This window comes from Henckelia pumila, chromosome 2 (assembly GCF_033568475.1).
Source record: "Henckelia pumila isolate YLH828 chromosome 2, ASM3356847v2, whole genome shotgun sequence".
In the NCBI taxonomy this organism is placed as follows: domain Eukaryota; kingdom Viridiplantae; phylum Streptophyta; class Magnoliopsida; order Lamiales; family Gesneriaceae; genus Henckelia; species Henckelia pumila.
Window position 1 is genome coordinate 119855687 of NC_133121.1, and position 23815 is coordinate 119879501.

A 23815-nucleotide genomic window follows, 5' to 3' on the forward strand; every position below is an offset into this window, starting at 1 on the left:
GAAAGAGCTGCTGATATGAGAAAGAATTGCTAACTCTGTTGAAATTTAGATCGAACTCTTTGTTATCCTCTTTTTTTTTTTTGTATAAACAGAGTACACAGTTCCTTCCCCATCCACCCATCGCCACCGTACTTGCCCCTTCAGTTTCGCTGCTCGATGACCCTTTTCTATCCCACTTCTTCCGGGTATCAATCCCTTTTACGGGTGTCATCTTCTTCGTTCCCATCTGTCCCAGTGCCCAGAATCCGCAATAACCTGTTTTTGGGAGGTCAGGCCAGTTCCATTAGAGTAGAACTGAATGGAAGCACTGGCGGGAGGAGCAATGGCGGTAATAAAATCGACAGTCTTGGTAAGGGTAGTGATATGCGGGAAGAATCATGTGAGTGTGTGGAAGTGATCGTGGTTGGCAGTAGGAAGGATGCTATGCTCGATTTTTGTTCTGGGTCGCCACTCGTTTCCCCTGCCTTGAGATTTTGGTATGCACTTGATGTATCTTTGGACCAAAACGGTATTCTTAGAAATCATTCGTAAAAGTTGAGATTTTTTTTTTTGGTTTGAGGGGGCCACTGCATCGGTTGTGTTTAGCTTCTGTGTGCCGAGATTCTGGTTATTAAGCTTTTAGATATGTATGGATGTATAATTTTAGCTTATGAATTGAGCTTTATCAAGTAGGTGATTAAAGAACGATTTTCTTTTGGGGTGTTCATAATTGCATAACGTGGTGTTTTATTAGTCCTTAGGTCAGTTTGGCTTTTTCCGGTCCCCTGAGCCGAGGGGTGCTGAAATTCTTAGACTTGAAAACTTACCAAATCAAAGTTTGTGAAGTAGATATGATTCGGAGAATGCAGTTTACTGAGGCTTCATTATGCTTGATAGACAGTAATAACTATTCTCCAAGCTGTTTCTTTATATAATGATTAAACTTAGTGGGAACTAGTGCTAGATATGACGTGAATAGTGATAACATGATAACCAACGTCAAACTTACACCACTTACTCACATGCAACTGTGATATGGTTCACTGCAGATCTTCCATATAATTTAAGTTTGTATGGACTATGGACAAGCCCTAAGTCCAACAACTTATGGGATCCTGCTGATGGGAAATATCAATTTCCCCTACGTCTAGATCCTCATGTTTCAATCAGTCACTTCCATGAGCTTGTATAATTTATGGAATTATGATTTTTCCTTTTTCTTTGCAAAACTGTTGGATCAATTCTGTTCCCATTTTCATTGTAGCATTGTTAATTTTGATTTCATTGCTTTTAATTTTATAACAGGAATGTTGTTGGAAATGACTCAGAGCAGGCTCTATTGCAGCAAAGATTTACCGAACAAGGTGGAGTTTGACTTTCGCTGTTTTCTGTTGCCTAAAGTACGATGCTTCAACTGTTTGGTCCAAATATAATGTTTTGTTGTCCTGCAATTGTTTTCTCGCCTTTTCACATTTACATGAAGTGTCAGTAAAACATTTTGTTATTTACTATGTAAAGCATTAATGCGACTGACATGGAAGAGAGAAAAATTGAATATATATAAAATGGAAGGGTCGAGACATGATTTATATTCATTCACATCTAGTCTTTTTGGTTTGACTCATATCATACCATATAATCTTTCTGATTCTAGAATTTTTAGCATATAATAACATAATTAATTTGGAGACATTTTCACTAATAGGACATGCTGTCATGCTTCTTTTTCACTTCTATTTTGCTCAGTTTCTTTGTGTTTTTGCAGATCGCACTCCAAGAAGAGTGGAGGAATTCTCTGAGCAACAGTCTTCTTGTAAAGCATTCATACTTGTTTGTACATTTCTCGTCTCTCTCTGTTATTTGTTTCTTGCTTTACTTGAGGTTTTTGCTTTCTATTTTGCAGTTAGGACAAATGAGTTCAAACATATAAACAACTGCATGATTAGATACATGCAGGCATGTTACTGGTAAAGAAATCAATCATTTGGCACAGAGGCAGTTAAAATATAATTGCACTATATATTAATTTTTTCATTAGGCATTATATTACAATGCCTGCCTTCCTTTCAGACTTCAGTTCTCATTAGAGTTGATATTTCTTCGAAAATATAGGAATAGACTCAAGATTGCCAAGAGCGTGCTTTCCTCAACTTTTTATCTTCAAGTTGTCAAGTGAACTTGGATTTCTTGATTTCTGTGTCATTATGTGTTGCGTGGATAATAGGCTTATCAAAAAGTTATCATCTCTATAAGAATGCATAAGTAAGTCCCTAAGTGGTGAGTGTCTGGCAAAAAATTAACCTTTTTTTAATCTCAAACTTCAATTTCAAATATTTCTTCCGTGTTGCCTCGGGAGGGTTCTTCCAAGTAGGAGAAAGGCCTTTCAGGCATTTTTGTTGAAGATGGCACGATATTGTGTCGACGACTTCATTTTTCAGTATTCTGTTTACCTCCTCCCTTTCCTCTTTCCTTCTCCCCTATTCACCTGCTTTCTTTTTGTTCTTTCTGTTGGCGAATTGACACAAATGTAATATACTTGAGCAGTAATTGTTTGGAGGAGATTATATGATGTGAGGTCTAACTGTCATGGCAGTGGCTAGTATTTAGACGCCGCTATTTATTCTCTGAACAATGTGTGAACTATAAGTTGTTGCATAAATTTCGATCATTTGATTGGTACATTTTATCCTTTTGAATGGAACAATCACAGTTTGTGTATGTTTATAATTTCAAGGTTCCGGAAAAAATATAAAAGGAACGCGGTACCTGAAGAAAGTATCTGTTTTGACGTTTATATCTTGTTGAATTGCTTTAGACTTACAGTGGACAATTGCTTTGAGCTTCTTGTTTGATTCTCTCTTGTTCTTAATTTGAATTACAAGAAGCCTGCGATTTTTATACAGAATTAGGAAACATCAAATTCTGATCAGCTTGTCAGATATTATATTGTAATTTGCTATTCCATTGCAATAATGCAGTGATCAATATATTCTTGAATCTGTTAGATATTATTCCACTGCTTATGTACTGTTCTGATAATCTCATGTAGGTGGTTGAGTTGTGTCTTCCTTTTTTCCTCCTTTGTTTTATAGGTAGCTAGTGCAGCTTTTGGTTCAGAACATATCATTGCCCTCAACGTTCTTAGAAATATCAAGGCAGGAAATGGGCTTGTGGTGGGAATAATATTGAAGCCATTTAGCTTTGAAGGACAGAGGCGTCAAAACGAAGTATTGTATTTTCTTTTCTGATATAAATAACTCAGGGTTCTGATTATTTATAGGATTTCACCATTCACCAGAATGGTATATTTTTGCTCAGATATTAATGGATTCTGAAGTCTGATGTTTCAATTGGAAATAAAATTACATTAAATCATGTTCTCGCTCTAGGAAGTTATATTGTATTCATATCTGATTTTTTAAATCTGCATCGAATGGAAATATTCCATTTGCAGGTCAATGAATTAGTTGGCAAGATTCAAATGCAATCAAATTTTTGCATTGGTGAGTTATATCCTGTGTGGCACATTCTATGCATCTCCTTTGTTTCAATAATGTTCCAATTGCTGGCTATCAGGCTGTCATATGTGATAAATTGACTTCCTTTTGAATTTTGAACAGGCATAGCATATAAGAATCCCTTTTTGAATTTAAAATATGCAAGCATATGATGGTGTTTTATTCTCGAGGACATGAAATTTTTTAGCATTTTGATGCTAATTTTAGCCGATGCTGACTGATGGATAGCCCAGTTAATTGACTAATATTAGTAACGTAAAAGCTGCCCTTCTTCCTTTGGCCAATTTGTAATGATCTAATGTTTCAGGAGCTATTCACCTTGAACCCTCGCCATGTCAAACAATTTTGTAATTTCTTATCTTTTCCAGCTGATCTCTGAACCGTGAACCATTAGTCCATTAGAAAAAACAAAAAGGTGACTGCAAAACAAATTTCAAAGCAAGGATATTGCTCATACTATGCCAAGTCATTGCACTATGTTCTTTGATATGTTTGCTACTGGCAAAAGTTGACACATATTCTGTAAATTTTAGTCCTTTTCTTATAGGAGAATAGGTCTTCCAGAAAATATATTTTCATTTATGCCATATGGATTTTTTCAAGTCAGTTCATATTCCTGGGAAATTTTTAAGAATCAACATTGATGTGTTTCTTCTTTTTTGGCTAATTGTTTCAAATAATAGTGTTTGTGGCAACGCCTGCTGTGTTTTTAGAAAAAAAATTTGTCTGAAAAAACATCTGTGTGATTGTAACGTTCCAAGCATTTATTCATGGATTGGTGATATACGTGGAAAATTTCCAAATTACATTTTGTTACTGTTTATACTTTTACACTTCTTCAAAATGATCATCGTACGAAGGAATGGACCTTGAAAGCTTGTATTAATTCACAATGGATGCAGTTCTTGATACTGATACACTTTTGGAGAATGACTTGGTGACGCTGGATGAGGCTTTGAGAACTTCTCACAATACTGTTCTGATGGCCGTGAATGCCATCTCCATTATCATCTCTGTATGCAAACTCTTGATGCCTGTAGTTTGAGTTTGATGTATCCTTGTAATGTTAGTTTTGTTTTATGCAAAGTTGATTGATTAATTCACTAATTGGTAAATCATGTCATGTGGTTAACAGGAGAGATGTGTAAAGCTTTTGAATAAAAAGGATAATTCAACCAGAGAAATCCAGCTTCTTGAGTTTAGAAAAGTAAGTTTCCTTGAAATCTTAATTACGTATGCTTTCACTGTTTATATAGTCTAGTTATACTTTTCATATATGTACCGTAATCTCTTTTTGCTACATCACACCTTCTTATGTTGTTGGTACCTTCAACCTGGATCTCTTTGTTACATCTTCCTCGGGATGGCATCGGAACTAATAAGTTCATACTGTAAATGCTACGATATCGATCCAGAAAATAATCGTGATAATCTGGATCCATATCTTTATGATGTTAAGTATTTCGTTTTTTCTGTTTTTATCGACCTTCTCAAGCCTGAGCTTTTCGTTTCCAGATTGTTGAGAGGTACAATAAAGCCAGAATTGGATTTGGAGCTGGTTACAATGTCAGGACTTCACTCTTGAGATCAATAAATGACTGTCCTTTCCTTGATGTCGATTTAAAGGTATGATCTTTGTGGAGCTTTTTATGGATTTCGGATTTCATTTTGCAACAGTTATTTGCTTTTTGTTATTTGCTATTTCATGACAAACAATTTGTTTCTCACATCTGGACTTGTTTCTGTGATCTATGATTTTATTTTCATTTTATTCATAATTCTTTACTTTAGCTTCTATCTTTTGTTTGGCAGGATGTTGATGGTGTAATTTTATGCATCTTTGCGAGCTCAGATGTTACTTATTGTGGTGATGCAACTACCACTTTTCAAACTGTTCGACAGACTATAGGATGGAACAGTGAAATAGTTATATCTATTGTCCTTGAATCCAATCTGGAGCCTAATGTAATACTGACTACAGTGATTGCTTTCGGGTGAGATTTTGTGTCAACCATCAACATACTTGTGAACTCTGGACACTAGAGAAGTCTTCTTTGCTATTATATGCTTATGTGTTTGGTGGATGTGAGTTGATGCCAGTTAGATGTTTTTATAGGTTTATGGATAATTTAATTCATTTCTTAACTTCAGCATTCTTGATACAACCCGATTTATCCAAATTAATGTGGAATGAATAATACATCGTTTAAATTTGCAAGATTTACTGTTAGTGTTGGGCAAAGAAATAATGCATAAATTTTGGTGATTCTAGACAATCCTATTTAACTTTGTTTATTTCTGCTTCAGTTCATTTGATTGGTATGCTTTTTAATCAGGGACGCCAAACAGCGGCTGGCCCCCAAAAAGGGCATATTCTCTAATCTGGGTCGACATTTTCCTTTTATATTTGATATATTTAAGAAAAAAATTCAGCAGTCCATCAGCCCTGAAGAAGCCTATGTATCTAAGAATTCGGATGATTCTGCCGTGGTGAATTCATCTGTCATTGGTGATATTTTTAATGCAAATTCCAGTGACAGTACTCCTGAAACAGATGCCAACTTTAGCGAAAACCAACCTCTATTTCACAATTCAGATGAAGAATTTGAATTTTCAAGGTTCCACTTTCAGTCTCGTTTATGAAAATTAAAAACCTTAAATAGTGTCAGTAGCCTATTTTTACATTCAGTTGTTACAACTCCTGAAATCGCAGTGTTAATTCTGGAGACCAAGACTTGGACTTTTGGCAGGCCAACTCTAATTCTTCCGTCCATGATCCAAATGCTGACGGTAAATTTTGAAGATGTTCTGGTTATATTTCTGCTTTCGAATTTAATGACAACAAATTTACAATGTGAAAGCCAATGAATTAGTTCTTGTTGGAATGGTTATTTAGGACCGCAAATGTTCAAAAGGGAGCTTTTCACTAGAGGAAATTTTGGGCCTGGTCAATCTACTGATCCGTCAATGTACAACAACAGTTCTTCAGATTCATCTGACAGTATCAGCATCTACAAACTTCCGGTAGGTGTAAAACAGTTAGAAAAGTCAGAGGATACATTTTTCACCCCGAGCACTAAGCATGGAGCAGATGGAAAAGTTGATGACAATAAAAAGAGACAGCCTCAGGCTTCTTTGGCTGTATCTTTGATTGAGTTGATGGAGGCTGGTGACTTCTCTACAGCAGATTTCAGCAATAGTGCTTCTGTATTAAAAAAAGGAAAAGTTACCAGTAATTCTAAGAAGCAGGGAGTACTTTCCACCCGTGCAGCATCCATGTTGGTAAAATGGCATTCACTCCTGACGAATCCATATATGACTTTAGATTCATTTTTTGTATTCTTACAACCACACATGAAACTTTCGAAGATCTTTTAAGTTCAAGCAACTTGCAAATTTTAGATGACCTTTATTCATAAAACAACTGGTGGCTTTTTCCATGTGTTTCTATCCCTTCTTGCCTGATTGACAACTGTTCTTGAGCATGATCCCAGCTAGAATTTTTTAGTTTTCTATTATTTTATTTAGTTTACTTCTATCTTCTGGACTTAAGTTTAAAGTTTTTCTTAAAAATGAGCTCAATTAATAGTGTCGATGCCAAATGACCGTATAGATTCGGATATCTTTACTTCTTTTCCTTCACATGAGTTACCAATTCTTTGGTCAGTGGTTTCTATCATTTTTTTTCTTACATCCACATGGGCTACTCTAAAAAATTGAGATTTGTCTTTCCTTCGTTTCAAAAATGCTCCATTAATTTTTCATTAAGTTCCAGTTACAACATTCTTTTTTATGTGTATTCTGTTCTGATATTTTATAACTCCTTTTTTCCTATTCTGCATGTATCTCAATTCTTTCCTGAGACGGGCATAAACATAAATTTCTACCACATTATATTTGATATTACAATTTTTTATTTTTTAATCTAATTTTTACCCTTTTGATTCGGGGTTTAGTAAGAATTTTATCAGCTAGTCAATCCTTTTTCAAGTAGCAGATAATCCTTGTTTTCAGTGTACTAGCACAGAAGATAAGGTGTCTAGAAGTCTATGATGCATTATAAGTCCAGGGATTCAAATTGTCCGTTGTAGAAATTTATTCTTATTACTGATGCAGTATCAGTTTCGGAAGTCCATAATATTTTTTTTCTAAAATAGATTCTTGAAAGACCTTCCACACAGTCTGCGGTTAATTTCATCTTTGTTGAGACACTAATTCTTTTCTTTTCAAATCTTCATGTTCCTCATATACAATTGTTCCAGTGTTCATTCTATTTGCTGGCAAACCTTGAGATTTCAATTAAAGGGCCATCTTTCATCAGTCTCTTAAGATTGTAACTAGATGGTGATTGTTTGTTGTGCAAAGGAATCAGAGAGAGATTCGGAGAAGAAATGGAATCGTGTGGTCGAAATGAAGTATCGTGGTGGAATATACAAGGGGCGTACCCAAGGCGGACTTCCTGAAGGAAAGGTATTCCATCATACATCTGAAAAACTCGCAAGTACATTTTCTTGAGGATCAGTGATAAATGGTTAATCTTTTCAGGGTCGTTTATTGCTTCGGGATGGAAGCATCTATGATGGGATGTGGCGCTATGGTAAGAGATCTGGGTTAGGTACATTCTGTTTCAACAACGGGGATGTTTACCAGGGGTCTTGGAGAGATGATGTCATGCATGGCAAGGTAGCATTGATATCCCACTTCAGACATTTCAATCTTTGCTGTCTGCTTCATTTTATTGACTTCTTGTTGTTGGTATTGCTACACTGCTCCTCTTTGCATTGGACCACTAATTTCAAACTAAAAGAATAAATACTTGTAGATTATGTATCATTTGACTGGAGGTGGCCCACAAAATTCCTACACCGATAAGCTTTAACTTTACCATTAATTGTTCCTAATTCTGCTCTTTGGGTTTCTCTGTTACATAGGGTTGGTTCTACTTTCACACTGGAGATAGATGGTTTGTGAACTTCTGGAAAGGGAAGGCAAATGGAGAAGGCCGATTCTACTCGAAGCTCGGTGACGTGTTCTTTGGTCAATTCAAAGAAGGATGGCGGCATGGTCACTTTCTTCGCATCAATGTTGATGGAACAAGGTTGGTTTTCAACCTCTTTTTTGTCTCTTTGAAGTTTTAATCTTTATCTTGGTTGCTTTGTGATTCCTAGCTGAGTCGTTGACTAAGCAACACCGAAATATGATCCATATTGTTGAAAAAGTTGCTGTACGTCATTGAAATTGAAGATTTCATCCAGCATGAATTAGCTTTCAACGGAATTATCCATGAGATGGAGTGATCCCATTCTTTGTATGCTATTGTTTGTCACTGATGCTTATTGATAAATTGATGTTCAAACGTTTTAAAAACTCTTCCGATTATCTCATTTCTAAGTTTGTAAATGCGTCCTAACGGTTCTATGAATCTATATTCGTTCATGCATTTGTATGTCGTGGTCCACAGGACTCGAGAGGTTTGGGACGAGGGCGTGCTTGTCAGCAATGAAGCATTGGATGCCGAGGCCGAAGATAGCTGAATATACTTTTCAAAAATTTCAATTTCACCAGAAATTGTTATACATAATGTGAATATGGAATTCCAAATTTGTTTTCTAGCCGCCCGCAATGTGTGTGCTGGTGGATCTTGATTGCTTTTGGTGAATGTGGAATTCAAATGTCAGCTATTTTTCTATTTTATTTTATGTAAAATTGTCGAAGCAAGTATGAACATTTGATTAATGAAATATCCGTTTAATTTTTTTTCTCTTGGCTGGTAGTTAAGAGCGAGGTTTCCAGAGTGAATTTTTTTAAGCGTGTATGTAAAGACAACGGTGTCAAACGGGTTGGGTCGAGTCGGACTGTCAACTTGGTGGGTTGTGACAATTTCAATCCAACCCAACTCAACGTGGGTCAAATCTTAAAAAAAAAAAAATTAAAAATGGCCTTTTTAAAAAATAAAAAATCATGCATAATTTATAGCAAATAATATAAATATTTTAAATTTATCAACTTATAACTATATAAATCATTATAATTATAATAATATAGATATTTAAAAATTCAACAATGGTTAAACGTTACAAATAACATAAGATTTCAAAATCTGATCGAATATAATAAATCATTGACAATAATATAAATAACTCAAAATTCTTTAAACATTCATAAATTATTTCAAAATTCATCGATCATTCAAATAATTAATATAATATAATTTTTAAAAAAATAATGAACCAATCCGTCACACTCCAACCTATAGTCCAAACAGGCCACCCTTCAAATGCAACTAAATTAGTAACCCGACATGCCCTACAAATTTTCTTAAAACGTTTGTTTAATACATGTGAAACTTAGTTTTAGGTAGTTTTGGAGAAAGTTTTTAGAAAATATTTTTCAGATTTTTTTTTACAAAATTTTAAAATTTTGTAAAATCTTACAAAGAAGAAAGCTGATAAATTTTTCCTACCAGCTCTCAAAAGACTGCCTTCATGTGTGCGCACACATGAATATGCATGTACCTTCGTATATTCCCAAAGAGTAACGGGAAATTTCGTGTCATGGCGTGGCATATTTGGTCGAGTAATGAAACATTATTCAGTGGGACCTTTGAAAATTCTAACTTTCTTTTTAAAATAAATAAATAAATAAATCCCTTTTCAGTGTGTACATAGAGAGAGGGGAAACAGATAATCGAATAGAATTTTTGGCAATTTTTCTTCCATCCAAATAAAAAATAAATTTATTTATATAACACGTGTATGATAACACTCCACCTTCTTTATTTAATTTGTAATTACAAAAAAATTACCCTCAAACCGAATTTTAATATTTTAAATAAATATCATATCTAAATAAGTACAGAATGACTAAAAAATTAATTTTAATCTGAAAACGTGAAAATGTTAATATTTTATAATAATTTAATATGGATAAGAATATTGATAAACTCGTAAAACACCATCTGTCAAGTCTTTAGACCGTCGGATGGATGCAGGTGATGAAGACTGGAAAAGTGGTGATATTCAAGGGAGTTTGCTTCCAATTTGGCGAGTATTTACCCAAACCCTTCAATTTCCACGAAATTTTTTGATACTTTCTTATGAGATGGTTTTTGAGATACAAATTTAGCTCGATTTCTGTATGATCTGTGGTGATTGAGAGAGTTTAATTATATATATATATATATATATATATAGATATGTGCACTATTTAATAATACAGAATAACTCACTTCGTCGGTTTGATAGATGGACAGACATCTTATTTCATTCAATAACAATTATTATAAAAATTTATTTTAGTAAAATCTAAAAATAAATAACTGATTAATTATCACTATTTAATAATAGCTGAGAGTCTCTTAAAAACTGCTCTCAAGAGGACACCAACTTTTGTTTCGATTTTACATTTTTCTCTCTTTCCTATCCATTCAATTGCGGAGCCAGTATTTCAGTTCCACCCGAGATAAAAAAAATTTAGCGAAAAATTCAAAAATCATGGAAGCTGAAAACACCGATTTTTGTAGAAAAAATGGTAAAATTTTTTATTTAAAAGAACCAAAAAAATCGCATCAAAATTAGTTACAAAAAAATTAAATATTTCTCAGTGTATATACAAATTTCATAATTGTTTGATCGATATATACTTTATAAAATTGGGAGCATTATAATGTCAGAGAATTTTATAAGATAGAGAGTGGAGAATATGACACTAACACAATAGTAGATTTGAAGAAAACCCCATTTTTTGATTTTTTTGGACTAATTTTGAGAGCTAAAAGGTGGGCTACGTCATTTTTTTAATTGGGCTACCTGAGCTAATATAACATTAGCCCCAAAAATAACAATTAAAATTAATTTTTAAAATTTTTGGGCCATATAAAAATTTTTAAAAAATTTAAGCAGCCCGGGTGACCCAAAGCCTGCCTCCACCTTTGTATTCATTATCCCACTAAACCTCCCACCAACTCTATTCACAAAAAATACATATAAAAATAACATTTATTTTACACACTCACGAGCGTGTGTATTTGTTGTTAATTATTATTATTATTATTATTAAAAATACGTGAACGCGAATTGCCGTTGGCTAATATTTTATCATGCACTCATATTTCTACACTCTGGCAGTTTCCTATGATCTAGATGGTCCAAAATGGCCCGCCCAACCATAAATTGACTCCACGATCACGTTCTAAGAAATTAAAATTGACCCGCCTCGCCACGAGATTCTCATGCCAATCACATAATGTTGGATAACCATTTGTATGTAGTGTTTTTTAAAAAATTTATTAAATTTTTAATGGGAGGTTTTTTCAGTGTTTTTTTAAATGTCTTTTGTTTCATTATTTTGGACAGAAATTTTAGTTTCGTGCTATATTACTCTCTCCATTTATGTAGATGAACAAAATATTAATATACAAATAAAATGAGATTCAACACAATATTGATAGATTGCAGGAATAATTTTTAGAATATCTTGCTTGTTTGCATCTAGGAATATGAAAGATAGAAGATTATGTCAATTTGATATTTTTTTAGATTGTTGTATACTCGTATTAAAAATATAAAAAATCTGAATAATTATTTTTTTGTAAAATTTGGTTTTTTGACTATAATATTATTGAGTCATGATATTTTTTATTTTTTTTTGAAGAATTGAGTTTTATTATTTTTATTAGAACATGATAGATACTGATGTGTGAAGATTAAGAAAAATTTTATGATTGAACAAAATATAAAAAGACATAAAGTTAATGGGGAGCTCCTCACAAATGTGGCTTCCATTTCACACATAAAGCAGACAGCAAAAGCAAAACAAACAGTAATAAACAAAACAAAACACAAAATTAGTAATAAATCTGAAAATTTTATTGCCCTTAATTGAAAAGTAAAGTAGTGCACCCACAAAGTGATGAATTATTATAGATAATATTTATATATATTGCGGTAAAAAAGTACACAAAAACAACTTTGAAAAGACACTTGAATCAGTTTAATTCTATTTTAATGGGGGTCCTCCTGGTCTTGATTCAACCATGTTGAATATTGTATCTAGTTATTTTATTTTATTGTTATTGGGTAGACCGTTTGGAGACTTCGGGTGAATGATGAAAAGTCGAAAGAAAGCACAATTCAGATCTCATTGTTGGGGTCGCAAACGAGTCGAGTCAAACCCGAATATTATACTACTCGAGCTCGACTCGTATTTTATGTATTTGAGCTCGATCGAGTGAATAATTTCATATTCGAGCTCGACTCGTGTATATTTCGAGTTTTTCGAGCTCGAGCTCAATAAATAAACATATATATAAATAAATCAGTGTTCTAAAAGGCGTCGCCTAGACGTCGCATAGGCTCTCAGTTGTTGCCTACCGCCTCGCTTTTTTGCTAAGCTGTATCTCTAGGCATTTACCGTCTAATCTCCCACCTAGACGGCGCCCAAGCCGCCTAGGCGAGCAGAAATTTGCTTAGGCGGTTACTATTTTTTATTAAAAAAATTAAAAATAAAAAACTAAAAGAAAAACACGAAGCGAGAAACAAACACCAAAAAAACGAAAAAAAAGCGCATAAAAAAAGTCAAGTAAAAGATTAAATCTCATATTACATATAAAGATTTGATATCTATTAATATTTATGTTGTTATTATTGTTGTTGTTATTATTATTATTATTATTAAAATTTTATAAGAGTTTCGTACAAAAATTGAAAAATATAAGATATAAAAATTATATTTTATAGTAAAACTCAGAAATATTCCAAATTATTTATTATTTAGGTTTTAAAAAAAAAAACCGCCTAGACAGTCGCATAGGCGGCTAGGCGCTAGGCCGTGGGTCACCGCCTGCCTACCGCCTAGCGCTTTTTAGAACATTGAAATAAATATATATTATATTTATATATTTTTTATATTATTTATATTATTTTTTTATATTTATACATTTTTTATATTATTTATATTATTTTTTTATATTTATATATTAATATTTTTTATAAGATAAAAATATATATAAGTATAGTATTATAGTTATATATATTTTTATATTAGTTTTATTTATATAATTATATATTTTTATATAATTTTTATTTATATAATTATATATATACAGTTTTGATCCACCGAGATTGAAATTTGTAGCATATGATATATCGTTGGATTTGTATTTTTGAGATGACCCTACCTTGAAAATTCACGTGGATCTCGCACACCTTAGGGTGCGTGAGATCAAAACTGAATATATATATATATATATATCTTATCAAGTAGCTCGCGAGCTGCTTGAACAAAAACAAATGAAGCTCGAGCTCGGCTCAAGTGAAGGATCGAGCTCAGCTCGAGCTCAAGTCGAACTTTGGACCGAACTACTCAAAAATAGCTTGATTTTCTTACGACCCATAGGTGTAACAACCATATTGGGCTTTTCACAAAAAAATTATAGATCAAATAAACAAATGGGATAATTTTTTTACTATTTTTTAGTGTTAATAGCGACGATTTTCAATATTTTTGCGTGGATTTTTTTAAAAAACAAAATTTATAAAGGTCATTATTGCATCTTGGTTTATAAATTCCACGTGTTGCTATATTAACATCCGAAAAAATGACAATGATACATAAATGTGTCAAAACGGATTAACGTGGCGGGCTGACTCACAACATGTCACAACCCACCATTAGCGTGGGGTGGGGCAGGGCGGGACGGCCCATTTTTTTGGCGGGTTGGGCAAACACCCAACCCACCGATTTTAGGTGACGGGACCGATCAACCCAACGGACCTACGTATAATTTGACAGATTTTGGTGGACCAACCCGCAACTCACTCCAACCCACCATTATGCGACGCGGGGCGGGACGACAACGTGAAACGTGTTGAAGCGTGAGAGTCAAGTTTCAAGCTTTTTAAGCTTAAGCGTGATTACTACGAGCTTAAGCATACGTTTAAGCGTAAAAAAACTTTTTAAATTTAAACTATAATTTTAGTCAGCTCAAACAAATTAACTGAGTAAATAATGAATAAATATAATATGTTCAAGTGTAATGCATTAATTCTTTGTGAGATTCTAATTCAATTTATTTCATAATTCATTTCATATCTCGTGTCATCGAACATAAACTAAATTAATTGATATAATTTAAAACATTATCTGTAATATCTCTCAATATGTACTGTATTCACATAATCTCTACACTTAACCATACAATATTGTACATTTCTAACATTGCTAACAATCACTCACTAATAAAATCGCTAATTTATGATTTATTTTCGTCTTATTAATCAATTTTGATTTTTAGAAAAGTCACATTTAAGCGTATTTAACGACACTTGACATGATCAAGTTATGTCTGACCGCTTTTTTACTGCCTTTGACCCAAGCGAGGCGTTTTGGTGAAGTTCAAGCTTAAGCGAGGCTTAATCAAACTTTTTAGAACACTGCTTTTTGGTAAATTAAAAAAATGTCAACCCAACTCAACCCAACCCAACCCACTTATTTTGTATAGCGAGACAGACCAATCCGACGAATCTAACTCATTTTGACACCTCAAATGGTACATGTTCATATATTAAATATTACATATTACATTAGAAACAAGGAAAAGTATTTCCCAAAAAAAAAAGAAAAAGGCAAAGATACATGTACGTATATTAAATATTACATATTACATTTGAAATGAAGAAAAAATATTTCAAAAACATAAAAATAATATCGTAATTTCAAACGTAACATATAATCCCAAACGTAAATCACAACATTTTAATATAAACATTGGCGGCCGGATTTTTAGGCTCATCTCAAGTCTCCACGCCAACTTCGCTTTCAACTAGTTTCGGGGCATCGTACTACAAATACTACGCCTGCCTAAAATTTTCTTTAAGCACAAAACAAATCCAATTTAGCTAACTCGAAAATGGCTGCTACAACAACAATCCCATCGGTCCAATTGAAGGGCTGTGAAAAGGCGATGCCAACGCTCATCATGGGCACGGCATCGTACCCGCCGTCCGATTTCGAGACCACCAAGGCGGCGATTCTCGAGGCCATCAAGGTGGGCTACCGCCACTTCGACACGGCTTTCGCGTACGGGTCGGAGAAGCCCGTGGGGGAAGCCATAGCGGAGGCGGTGCGCCTCGGCCTCGTCCGATCCCGGGACGAACTCTTCATCACCACCAAGCTCTGGTGTAGCTTCGCCGAGCCCTCGCAGATTGTTCCCGCTTGTAAAATGAGTCTGCGGCAAGTTTTACTCATCGATCCAAACAGATTTTGGGAGTTTTTTTTTTTTTTTTTGGGGGGGACCTAATTTTTGAACTTTTGAAACCGTTTTGTGATGCAGAAACCTTCAGCTGGATTATGTGGATCTTTACTTGATACATTGGCCGATAAGATTGACCGAAATGATAAGCAAAACCCCCGTAGCTAGAGAAATCGTGCGCCCATTGGACGTGAAGGGTGCTTGGGCAGCCATGGAAGAGTGCAAAAAGCTTGGGCTCACCAAGGCCATCGGCGTCAGCAATTTCGCCACCAAAACCATCGAAGAAATCCTCTCATCTGCCACTGTTCCGCCTGCAGTCAATCAGGTGAGTGTCTGTTGTCAATAATTACTTTTTATTTGTTCATTAATAAAATGAGTAATTGATTTTCATCGACAATTTTGTTAATATTTATAATAAAAATTAATATTTTAATAAAAAAATAAATTTTTTTTATACCAAAAATGATTTTTCTTATGTTTATTTAGACGTGGGCTGGAATACTCAAAATATCAAATTATCGGGATATCGTACTGAATTTTTTTCGATATATTATACAGATATTTTTTCGTTATATCGAATTTTTTTTCGATATTTGTACGATATCATTATAGATTTTTTTCATACCAAAATTTCGAAATTTCGATATCAAAATTAATATAAATTTTTTTAATACCAATATATTGGGTACGATATACCGAAAACTCATCCCGGCAACTTGTTTATCTGCCAAGCCAAAAGCTGTTGACAGAGCCCAACCGTAACTCTGTCTCCACCAAACTCAATTTAATTCCTCCCTATTATTTATCTCTTTTTATATATAAAAATTTTTCACCTTGAACATCATCTTTTGTTTTATCAAAATTGCCTTTATATGATATACATATTACACTTTTGTTTATTTTTTTAATTTTGATATTTCAAATTCCAGATTATTTTTTAAATAATTTTTACAACTATTATATTTTTCTTATTTGAATATAAATAAAATTAATTACAAAAATATTATATAAACACGCAACGCGTGCACCAATACATTAATTTAAATAATTTTTTTTTTTTGGCTTTTGGATTATCTCAAAAGGGTAATTCAATTTATGTAACTAGTAACATTCTTTCTTGTTTTCTAAACATTATTTTTTTATTAACTAAGTTTTGAGAGATTTGCAACGTCTATTTTTAATATATTAAATAAAGATAATATAGTAAGATGGGGTTGTTTGCAAGATTTTGTTTCTCCAATGGAAAAAATTAAAAACGTGTATATTTGGGAGAGAGTACGTGTACCTAACAACACAATTAAAATGAGCCATAGTTGCCTAGATTAATCTTCTCTCTTCGTTTTATCAAAAAAAAAAATAATAATAATAATAATAATAATCTTCTCTCTTCAAAAAAACAATCATCAGTATATTAATCTTAAGCTTAATTTGATAAAAGGTGGAGCTGAACCCACTTTGGCGACAAGAGAAATTGAAGGAGTTTTGCAAGAAGAAAGGGATTCACTTCACCGCATACTCTCCTTTGGGTGCAAACAACACCAAATGGGGAGACAACAGAGTCGTCGACAATGAAGTTCTTGCCGAGATCGCCAAATCACGGGGAAAAACTACAGCTCAGGTAATATACATATATATATACCACCTTTATAATAAATAAATCTCACTAATTGTGAATAAAATTTTATATGAATTAATTATTAAAAATGAAATGTAGGTGGCTCTGAGATGGGTATATGAGCAAGGAGTGAGCATTGTGACAAAGAGTTTCAACAAGGAGAGGATGAAAGAGAATCTGGACATATTGGATTGGTATTTGAGTGAAGAAGATACCGAAAAGATCAACCAACTTCCGCAGCGCAAAGGAACAACTTTGGCCTCTGTTTTGGGACCCCATGATATTGTTTTGGAGTTGGATGCATTGGTTTAGTTTGACTTGCTATTATTAAATTAATATGTATGTGCGACTTTTAATATACTATATATATATATATATATTTAAATTAAATATGTTGAATATATTATATGAGAAAAAATAAATGTCAGGTGTTTTTACGATTCATGCATGTACATCATCCAAATCAAGTTGAAATTACCAATCTTGATTCTTTAAAGAAAAATCAGCACTCCATTAATTATCTTATGTTTGAGGATTTAATCGGTGTGCGTCTAAAGATTTATCGATAAGTTTAATATAATTATGACTTATAATTCAAATTAATTTCACCACGATTTATTAGTTCCGCCATGATTTGTACTTGGATTCTAGAAACATGTGGTTCAGAACATGCATGTTATGTTACGTTTCTAATGGTTTTGAATCTGGTTTCCTACTTTTATGAATATGCATTTATGAATCTTTGAAAATAAAATAAATTCACGATGGTTCATGGTATTATGTACATTTTTTTAATTTTTTTTTTAAAACGGTTTTATGTAAATTTTGAAGCCGATTTCTCCTTCTAAAAAGTAAAATTGAATCATAAGCTCGAAGCTTCGTGAGGTTCCGATGGTTTTCATGATAAAATAAAAAAATTACTTTGGTTCTTAAAAAAGATGTGTTGCGTGCGAGACCGAGCTTGTAGTCCAAATTAAGGGTGAGTATTATTTCGATTTAACCGAATTAATCGACCGAATCAATTGAATTCGAAAATTCGGTTCGGTTAATAGGAAATTTCGGTTAAATCGGTTCGTTTTCGATTTTCGTAAAACAAAATTCGGTTAATCAAATTATAAATAATTAAATTTTAAATTTTTTATTAGGATTTACATTAAATTTTTAATATTTTTTAATGTGTTTATATTTAATATTGTACTTAATTTTTGTTATATTAAATTTTTTAAAACTTAATGTTTTTATTATGATAAAAATATCATATTTAATTTATTAATTTTATAAAATTTTGTATTTTAAATTTATTTTGTAAAAAATCGATTAATTCGGTAACTGACCGAATTAATCGTTTTTAATTCGGTTTGATTAAACCGATTTTAACATAAATTTAATTCGATAAGCTTAAAAATAATTCGATTTTAATTAATTCGAATTTTTGATCAAATTAACCAAATATTCTAAATAGTCTCATTTGTGCGTCAAATCAACGGACAATTGAGTTCGAATCTTTTCCTTTCCGATCCTCGTGTATATAAAATTTAAAAAAGAAAAAGAAAAAGAAAAAGAGTTGCTTGTAACTGGAGAAGCAGCAGATCTAACGGCGCACGCCAAAATACACCCAGCAGCATGGATGCCCCTGCCGTCAGCTTTACACAAGCTATATTTGTAAGGTCAAAACTAGGTCATCTCTAAGCTATAAATATAATATATACATTATACGTTATTTCTTTTTCTTTTTCTTTTTTCCTTTTTTTAAAAGCTATGATACGTTATTTCTTTTTTCTTTTTTGACACGTTATTTCTTAAAAAAACAAAACAAAATTAAAACCCATGCATCTATTAAAACGAAGTTTTATTGGGCACTAAAGTTTCATTTCATTTCCATAAAATAAAAAATAAAATAAAAAATCATTTCATTAATTATCAGATTTTGACTCTCACTGCCTCTACTACTGTTGATATGATAGAAATTATAGAATGTGACTATGCGAGGACAGAGGAGCAAACCGATTAATATATAGTTCAAGTCAGCCTCTTGGCCATGATATATACGTTAAGGCACCTTTTTGTTCGTATCGTTCTGTTCATAGTATTACTAATATAGTATAATTCATCTCATCACATTTTACGTTCTTCTCATCATATTATTTATCTATATATTAACTATTTATTTTACATCAATCAAATCATTAATTATTTATTTCACATCAATCAAATTATTGAATTCAAATTATTATATTATTCCTTATAAATAATATAATTTTTATTTTATTTATTGTTAAAAAGACAAAATAGTCATTTAATATTTTTATATAAAATTTAATCAATCAAATCAAATAAACCATAATCTATCAATCAATTCCAATACAATTTTAACGATCATTTTTTATTTATTTTTTATTACATTATACTACTTTTCTATATATTATTTATATCATACCTCAAACCAAACGGTGCCTCAAGTTAATACTTTAAATTAAAAATAGTAAGATTAGTAATTTGATTAGATATGAGTATTTTGGTACGAATAAAGATGCAAGCTAGAATAACAATGATATAATGTTGTTGAGGTGCTTCTATTCATGAAATTTGGTGTCGGAGAGTTTTATTATAAGGATATCTCCAACTCTTCACTAAATTGATGTGAAATGCCATTTTGGTGCAGGATTGTGGGCGGTATGTTGGGGCAATGGAGATGCTATCTTTTGCGCCAAGATTGCGCCCCTCCTTCCATGCATCAATGAGACCTTTTTTTTATTATTACACCATCCGTTTCAATTATATTGTTCACGTTTTTTTTGTTTATTTCAAATATATAGTTATATAGCATATTTAGTAATATTTTTTTACACATCTTTATTAATATACCCCTATTCACTGCACCTTGAAAATTGTGCAATCATTTTTAATACATTGAATAGGGATAAAATAAGAAGTTTATATAAAATTTGTTTTTCTAATATATTTTTCTTAATCTGTGTGAAAATCCAAAGATGACAATATATATGGGACGGAGGGAGTATTTTTTTTTTATTTTTTAATGATTAAAAATAATTTATAAATAATATAATTTAAAAGTTAAACGTAAACACATATATATTCTATCATGTTATTTAATTGAATTTTTTGTTTTCCAGTTATTTATCAATTTCAATAAGTTATGTGTATTAATTTGTATTATATAAAATTCAATTAATATATAATAATTAAATTAACAATTTAAATATTATAATAATAATAATTGTATTTATTCATAATATAATATTTTTATATCATATTAATAATGATCATTAAATGTATAAATATGTATTAATTACATGATAAAAATATTAATATATGTTAAATAAAAACAATATTCTGGAAAAAATATTTTTTTAACATAAAATTTGAAATAAATGAGTTGAAGATAGAAGTTGTATTTGACACAGAATTTACATTATTTTAATGTAAAACCTTGATTAAAATAAATTTTTATGTTGGATTTGGCCTAAGAATAGAATATGATCGGAGTCCATATTCTATGACTTTCAAAAAAGATAATAATATTATTGTCTTTAGTCAACCTTAAAATATATTATATATAGAGTTATTTGCTCCAAACACCTCTGTGAAATATTAAAACGCACATTTTTCCCCTGTGAAATTTTAATAGGCATCTTCAACCCTAACCTTTTAAAAAATTAGCACACTCGCCCCTTCAGATAAGTGATTATTACGCACGCGCCCCTCATGCGACTGGGCAAAGATTTTGAAATTTTTTTGCACCAAATACCCTGTGAAATATTAAAAATGCATATTTGACCCATGTGAAAATATTTTTTAAATCTATTCAACCCATAATACATAATTTTTATTAAAATCTAATTATAAAATATTTAGCAAACACTTTTTGTTTTATTAGTTTTATTTTTATTTTTAAATTTATTATGATTATATAATTATTTTCTAAAAAATATTATTATTTTATCTTGTTATCATTATTTTATTAAACTTTCTTCTTGATTCCAACTTTTCCATTAAACACACATTCATAAACAAGTATTGAAATAATTTCAAGTACCAAAATATTGAACTAAACCGATAAGTTCAAACATATTGCATTTTCGATTTGGGACTATATATTATTGAATCAAATTTTAAATTTTTCGAGAATATGCATTGCACATTTGTAATAAATAATAATAAAAAATAACATGTTTATATAATTCTAAATCGAAAAAGTAACATTCATGAACTTATCATTTGGTTCAATATTTTGATATTTTTAGATAGTTAAATCCTTATTTATGAATCATGTTTAATGGAAAAGTTGAAAACACGGAGTGATTTGATAAAATAATGATAACGAGATAAAATAATAATTTTTTAAAAATAAATTAATTATAAATTTAAATTAAAAAATAAAAATAAATAAAATTTAAAATGTTTGAAAAATATTTTATAATTAGATCTTAATAAATATTGTGTATTATTATTTAATGCAAATTCTGCAATGAATTTTAAAAAATTTAGATTTTTGTTCAAAAATCTATAATCCTAAATTGAAAAGTAATATGCATGAAATTATCATTTGATTTAATATTTTAATACTTTTAGGTATTTAAATCTTGTTTATGAATGCATTTTTAATTGAGAAGTTGGAAACAAGAAGAAAGTTTAATAAAATAATGATAATAAGATAAAATAATAATATTTTTTAAAAAATAATTATATAATCACAATAAATTTAAAATTAAAAATAAAGTTAATAATACGAAAAGTGTTTGCTAAATATTTTATAATTATATTTTAATAAAAATTATGTATTATGAGTTGAATAGATTTAAAAATTATTTTCAAATGAGTCAAATATGTATTTTTAATATTTATAGGGGTATTTGGTAAAAAAAAATCAAAATCTTTGCCTAGTCGAATGAGGGGCGCGTGCGCAATAATCACTCATCTGAAGGGGCGAGTGTGCTAATTTTTTAAAAGGTCAGGATTGAAGATACCTATTAAAATTTCACAGGGTAAAGTGTGTATTTTCAATATTTTATAGAGGTGTTTGGTGCAAATAAATCATTATATATATTATAAAGTTGTTTTTTTTTTTTTTTTGAAGCTATATAAATGATAACGTTAGGGACTTAGATCGCCTACAGTGGGACTTCCCACATCACCATATGCTGTGGAAATAATTTTGGTAACAAAATTTATTTATGGTAATTGTTTATGATTTGGCTTTATTAACGTTTTTTTTTTATGTTTCCACATTCGATGATTTTAATGATTCATTATTCCAAATTTAAATTTTAATATTTGGAGATTAGCAAAAAAAAGATTTCTCTTTAATAAGTTGATAGAATATTCCAATTGATAAATTATTGATTAGCTTGACTTTAAAAAATTAATTAAAGGGTAAATTTTTTAACTATTAAATTCGATGATTTATTTTTTTTCAGTTTTTTTTCTTATTTTCTTAATATATTTTAACTCTTCTTTTTTTTTTTCCTTATTTTTTGGATTTATTTCAAATTTATTCTTTATCAAAGTATTAATTATTTATATTTTATCATATATATGCATATATGTATATTTATTTTTCATATTTTTTGTTTCTCTTAACCGAATTTCTTCTAAAATCGATGTAATCGAACCGAATTAAATGTGGTTCGTTCGGTCGTTAACCACATTAAACAATTTAGTTTTTTAAAATATTTTAAAAATAAAAATTATAAAATTAATAATTGAATATGTGATTTTTATGATAGTAAAACACATTATGATTTAGAAAATAAAAAAAAAGATTAAATATATAAACATTAACAAATACTGTATAAAAAATCAAAATATAATTGATTATTTATAATTATGTTAATTTGGTAAATCGATTTTTTATGAAAGCAAAAAATCAAAACCAATAATTAAAATTTTCTAAAAAAAAATTGAATTTTTTAATTAATCAAACGGAATTTTTGGTTCGATTGGTAATTAAAGGACACAACATATAAATTATTTATTTGTGTTTCTATATTAACAATAATTAGTTGGTGCATTATTATGTAGTGTTGAAATATAAATTATAAGAAGGAAAAAATGATATAAGAAAATTTGACAAAATAAAAAAAAGAATTAGAATGTATAATAAAAACAAAAAACAAAAAAAAAAAGAGAAATAAAAACCCCTAAATTTTAGCAAAAATAAAAACTCCAACAATGAAAAAAATTAAAGAATTAAAAAATATATATATTTAAAAAAACCAAAAAAAGAAAAATAAAAAAAAAACAAAGTGGATCGTGGGGGTAAACGAGCATTTCCTACTGCAGGGGATCCAAATCCTAAAGGTTAGAGTTTAGAGTTTACAGTCATGACTTGTCGATATCCCACCAAATGAATATTTTACGACAATTATAAAAACTACACATACATATATATATTGGAAGGGGGCTGTTTTCTTTGTGATGATGAGCAAGTAT

General features: G+C 30.8%; 2 protein-coding genes across 5 annotated transcripts; both read left to right on the forward strand.

Annotated features, from left to right (window-relative positions):
• LOC140882440 (protein ACCUMULATION AND REPLICATION OF CHLOROPLASTS 3, chloroplastic) lies at positions 1 to 9254 on the forward strand. Of its 4 annotated transcripts, none has more exons than XM_073288443.1 (16): positions 1 to 476; positions 1285 to 1343; positions 1745 to 1809; positions 3072 to 3206; positions 3434 to 3482; positions 4400 to 4512; positions 4633 to 4704; positions 5013 to 5123; positions 5310 to 5491; positions 5834 to 6115; positions 6211 to 6287; positions 6394 to 6779; positions 7863 to 7967; positions 8043 to 8180; positions 8429 to 8595; positions 8959 to 9254. In XM_073288443.1, the coding sequence occupies exons 1-16, from the start codon at positions 157 to 159 to the stop codon at positions 9029 to 9031; spliced, it is 2334 nt and encodes a 777-aa protein (XP_073144544.1). In that variant the 5' UTR covers positions 1 to 156; the 3' UTR covers positions 9032 to 9254. The 4 variants fall into 4 exon arrangements, 3 of the variants coding, with proteins under 3 accessions (XP_073144544.1, XP_073144546.1, XP_073144545.1); XM_073288445.1 differs by having other exon boundaries at positions 454 to 476; positions 1745 to 1792; XM_073288444.1 differs by lacking the exon at positions 1 to 476 and having other exon boundaries at positions 1293 to 1343; positions 1745 to 1813.
• A 6055-nt stretch (positions 9255 to 15309) lies between these two features.
• Positions 15310 to 17806, forward strand: LOC140883036 (D-galacturonate reductase-like). The gene is made up of 4 exons (XM_073289332.1): positions 15310 to 15728; positions 15829 to 16072; positions 17186 to 17365; positions 17462 to 17806. Exons 1-4 carry the CDS (start codon positions 15406 to 15408, stop codon positions 17672 to 17674), a joined length of 960 nt encoding a protein of 319 aa, XP_073145433.1. The 5' UTR covers positions 15310 to 15405; the 3' UTR covers positions 17675 to 17806.
• Positions 17807 to 23815: the final 6009 nt, after the last annotated feature.